The 5,276-nt window shown below is 38.9% G+C and overlaps 1 protein-coding gene across 2 annotated transcripts in view; it reads right to left on the bottom strand.

Annotated features, from left to right (window-relative positions):
* Positions 1-542: 542 nt before the first annotated feature.
* Positions 543-5,276, bottom strand: part of znf438 (zinc finger protein 438) — a 59,678-nt gene continuing 54,944 nt past the window's right edge. For both annotated transcript variants that reach the window (XM_067429675.1, XM_067429676.1), the window contains 3 exons: positions 5,269-5,276; positions 1,759-3,367; positions 543-1,679 (listed from right to left, as the gene is read on the bottom strand). The exon at positions 5,269-5,276 is cut by the window's right edge and continues 66 nt beyond it. In XM_067429675.1, coding sequence (XP_067285776.1) covers positions 1,103-1,679; positions 1,759-3,367; positions 5,269-5,276 — 2,194 coding nt within the window. In that variant the 3' untranslated portion in view covers positions 543-1,102. The remainder of the gene's footprint in view (positions 1,680-1,758; positions 3,368-5,268) is intronic.

Below are 5,276 nucleotides of genomic sequence, written 5' to 3'. Positions count from 1 at the left end.
AAAAGAAGATGTTTAAGACATTTTTAACAGATAAATATATATTTAATTATTATTATTTGTTGTTGAGAAATCAGGAGGGAAAGTCTTTGTGTAAATATATATTTTAAATATACAGCTGTATATATATATATATATATATATATATATATATATATATATATATATATATATATTTGTAATCTATCTATACAAGTATGCATATAACAATTGAGAGTTTTTAACATTTCTTTACCCTGAAATATTTGTTATGAACGGAAACACAAATATGTTGTAATAGATTAATATAAATAAAATTACCACACATTTCACCATGGAAAAATATTTTAAATGTATAACATTTTCATCCAAAAATACAACATAGAATATTTATGACTCACACAGACATTCATACTAAACCTAAAAGTTAAAGACTGGCCAAATAATTATTTGAATATTCTCCTGGATATTTTAAATCTTTATTAGTGGACTTTAGAAGTGACTGTCAGCAGAGGTTTTCCGGCAGTATTTATTTTAGTGGTGGAATGAGGACTGAAACTGTGCGATTATGGTTATTTGTTTGTGGAATGTCACTGATAATTTGTATTACTTTGAATGTTCTTTGACATGTTTTTTTCAAGCATGCTAATCATGCCCCATTTGTATTCAGACTATTGCAAATTTTCAATTTGTCTGAGTGCCAATGTGTTTTTGATGAGTTTTTGTTAGTCTGTTTAACCTGATTCACTTTAGCAGAAGCAGTTACTAGCACACCATGTCTCCACAAACCTTAAACATTATGAATATTATCCTTGGGTCTTTTATTTGCTGGCAATTACGTCTACAGCTGGGCCATGGTAATGTTTTTGACTGAATTTGTTGTTTGTGATTTGAATGTTATGGATTATTTTATGATGCTTTTATGCATAAAACATTAAAAGTTAAAGAAAAAAACAAACATAAAACAAATAAACATTACAAATTCAAGCATTACAAAACAAAATTTTGTGGTATTAAAAACAGTGCAAAACAAAACCACAACAACATAAAGTCTATTAGTGGGGTTTTTTCTGCATAAACCACACAAATCAACACACGGAGCAAACAATAAATTACCCATTTGCAGTTAATTTGGCCCATCTGTAGGCTTGTTCTCCCCTTTGAAGTCCAGGACATCCCAAAGAAGGGTGGGATTTTCACAGTTGTGCTGTGCCCTCCAATGCTCAATAACTTCTTGTCTCTTATTAAACACCTTACTGCAAAGGATGCAGTTAAAGTGAGATCCCACCCTCAGGGATATACCTTTATTGATGCCCCTCAATACATGGCCCTCCTGACCTACCATTTCCTCTTCCTCATCCTCCTCTTCTCTAGCTCCTTGATGGTGAGAATGGAGGTGGCATTTGAACTTGGAAAAGGAGAAGAACTCCTCATTGCAGGTGCCGCAGTGCACTAGGTTGCGTTTCTCATTGAGCTGCCTCCAGTAATGCGCCGCGTGTTTGACCAGCTCATCCTCTGCTTCACGGCCTCCGCGCATGGCACCGTCCCTCGGCCGGACCTGGACCTCTTCTCCGTGCACGTACAACAAGTGCAGCTTCATGTCTGCAAAGGTAGGTGTGATGGCCTGGCAGCGCCCACACTTAATTTGTAGCTCAACTGGGTCAACGCGTTGTTCTGAGGCCTGTTCTTCGGATTCTGAAGACCTGCAAGACAAGGAGGAATATCTATGTAAAGAACAAGAAGGCTTTAGCAAGAGTCAACGCTCCAACGTTTGTGACTTACTCTTCTACAGACATGTTTTCTTCATGTTGACTGATGGACGGCTCAACGGTGAGTATTACCCGGTGCACTTCTCTCAAATGGCTGAAGTAGACACCCACATAGCCAAACGACTTATCGCAGAATTCACAGCAAAGGCTCTTCCGGGGCCTGCTTTCCGCATGGTGCAGTTTCATATGAGTGCTAAGACTGCCCGAGTGAGCATAGGCCTTCCTGCATACCGGGCAGACATAGGGCCGAAGGTTACTGTGGCTGTTCATGTGGCTCTGCAAGTGATGCTTGAACTGGAAACACCTGCTGCAGGTGGGACATCGATGCAGCGGACGACTTGTGTACATCACATCTCCCCCCGCTTTACAATCGGCCACATGTTGCTGATCAGTAGCTTGTGTAGATTGGGGAGCACTTAATGCTTTTCCAGATATCTGCTGTCCTAATACTAGCTCCTGATCAGGGTTCTCTGGTGTTGACAAAGAAGGAAGCGGTACAAGTTGTGGAATAGCAGTTTCCATTACCAGTACTGGCTTGGGACGAATACTACGGTACTTTTTGGATATGTCCAGCAACTTCTCTTGAGAGGCAGAATTGAGAACACCAACTGGAGTTTTCTCAGGTACCCTCCTTCTGAAAAATGACAAGGATCTCTTCTTTCGGGCCTCAAAGGCCAGAATATCCTCCATGGTTTTCCTCTTCCTCCCCCGTTTCTTGCCTGGAGGTTTCTTGAATTGGGTGTTGTTGTGGTCTTGGCTCAGACTTTCACTTTTAACTTTGCTGTCTGTGGACTTGTTGTTGTCTGGAGGGCTTTTCATGCTGCTTTTGGCTCCACTCACAGTCTGCTTGTCTGAGAATGGGGTGCTGGCAAGGCTAGTTGGTACCAGGAGGGACTTCTTCACCTTGGCATAGGGCAGGATGGGCAACTTGCCCTTGGGTGGAGATGGAATGATTTGAACAGCTTTGCTAAAGATAGTGGGAGAGAGAACTGTGATGGGACTGCCAGCCGAGGCTGGACCCTCTATTTGGGTTTTAACTGGTGAGATTTTCTTGACAGGGGCAACAAGGGAGGTTCCAGAAGGGTAGTGCTGGTTTTTGAGTGGACGGACATCGCTCTTTTGTTCAATTTTTCGATCCGTCTGTGAACCTGGAAACAAGGGTGCAATGTTGATTTCAGACATAGTAGGAGTGTCGATCATAAGCTGCTCAGATACTGGGTCTGAACTCTGTTCTGATTTCACAGCAAATGGTTGAACGTGTGTGGTTACAGAAACCTTGGCTGGACTCAGCATCTTGCTACTGCTTTTTTCGGGTGCGCTCTTGCTTCTCACCGGTTGGTATCTAGGAATAGGCAGCTTAAGGTTCTTCTGGATTGGCTGTTGCTGTTGTGTCTGAGGTAAGGCCACCAATGAGAAGGTTCCCTCTTGTCCAGCCACCTGCATGAGTGCATAGTTCTGGGCAGGGACCAGGATGGATTTAGGGCTGACAGCCGTGGATGATTCTGGAAGGGCTGAGGGAGGTTGGCAGGATAGAACTGCAGATGATGGAACAACTGCTGGGGCTTTGGGGGCAATGCTGCGAAACTGGAGACCCTTAATTTGGGAGTGAGGCCGTGCATCACCTGTCAAAATAAGATAACACCTTCAAATGAGTCATTTAAGATGTAACTAAAGTGAATAAAAATGTCTTTCCCTGTTCTCCTTTTTCATTGTCTTACACACATACACCAATTCACCTTGGGGCAGAGTTTGAGCCCCTTTGATTTAAGCTCAGCGTATAGCTCTTGTTCATGCTGCAGCTCACTAAGTCTTATACCTTCTCATGCTTTTTAATTCTCACTGACACACACACTTGCAGAAGGAATAACCCTACTTTAAAGCATAAAAATGGCCCAGCAGTAGAAGCTTAAATCACATGAACAGTTAAACTAAATTCAAGAGCACACAACATTATGGACTTCTGCCTAACACAATGGTTGATGTCAAAAATAACTAATGGGAAATATGTTAACACTTTAGAATAATGGTCATTAGTTAACATTAGTTAATGTATCAACTAACATGAACTAACAATAAGCAGTTCATTCGTTACTGTATTTGTTCATTTTTGTTAATGTTCGTTAATAAAAGTATAGCTAGTCATGGTTTGTTCATGTTAGTTCACAGTGCATTAACTAATGTTAGCAAGATTTCAATAAACACCAATAAATAATTGGTGTTTATTGAAATAACATTTAATGTTATTTCAATAAAATAAATAACATTTATTTCAATAAATAAAATAACATTTATTTAATAAATGTTAAATAAATAACATTAATAAAGATAAATAAATGCTTTATAAGAGCAGTTCATTAACTAATGACCATTATTCTAAAGTTTTAACAGAAATAGATGAAAAACCCAGCAGTGATAAAAAAAAAACTAGACACTCATTTGGAAGATGCATTTATCCAAAGTGGCTTACAATGCAAATATGAATTTTTCAGTTTAAGTGCATCAAATCATAATCTCTCTGATAAAGACGGGGAAAAAAATGTAAATGAGGTGTCAACAGGTTTTCAGAAGTCTGTATGTGCAAAGCAGGGTCATTCCTAATCCCATTTAGGCTACTATAGAATTAATTAGGTTAAAAACAGAAACATCATACAGAGCTGGCTTTCACCAGGCCTAAAAGGGAAAGAGGAGAACAGTAGAGAGGACAGTACTCTATTTTCGGTGCAAGAAATGTGGACTTATTTTTAGCCACTGTAATGTTCATGAAGAAAAAGAAGAGCATCAGACCAATTAGCAGAATGAAAGGTGAAGAGTTCAGAGGTGGGATCTGGTGTTTATGTTAGTAGAAAGGTTACGCTCTGACCATCACATATATCTGTGTGTAGGTCTGTTTTTTGTTCTAAAACCAGATTGTGTTTGTGAGAATGAATTTAGCGTGCATATGTGTGTGTTTACACCTCACCCATGCGTAAAGGAATGCAGGCCAGATGTTGGTCAATCGGTCACGGGGACTTACCTGATGGGCCAATGTTACAAAATGGTCTAATTTTGTAGTATAATTCTTTAGGACTACTAGGGCTAGGCAGGTACTCGGAAATGACTTTTGAAGTGAATGTCTCTTCCCAAGTTAAAACATTTCACATTTATCTAAATTCAGTAACACAAACATAAACACATAAAAAAATGTGGGTCATTTTTATTTAACAAATATTTTTATCGGTTACAGTGTCATTTATGGTGGTTCTTGATGGTTCGATTTATCAGAGAGAACAACTAGCAAATAAGTGTAGGGATTACAGTAAATTTGCAACAAATAATTTTTTTAATCAGCTGAATGGAACAGAATGTGTCTCAAACAAAAAAACGTCTGTTATGATGTACATTAAACAAAAATATCTCTGTTAATTAATCTATTTGAATACTATAAAAGCAGACATTTTCTTCCCTACAACTGCAAAAGTATTATTAAATGACCCTAAAAGATGAGCTTCTTAAGACTGCATATTATTATCATCTCTATACTCACTCGGAGTG

Source organism: Pseudorasbora parva, chromosome 21 (assembly GCF_024679245.1).
Source record: "Pseudorasbora parva isolate DD20220531a chromosome 21, ASM2467924v1, whole genome shotgun sequence".
NCBI lineage: Eukaryota > Metazoa > Chordata > Actinopteri > Cypriniformes > Gobionidae > Pseudorasbora > Pseudorasbora parva.
The sequence above is the reverse complement of the archived record's forward strand: the minus strand, read 5'-3'. Positions and strand labels throughout refer to the sequence as shown.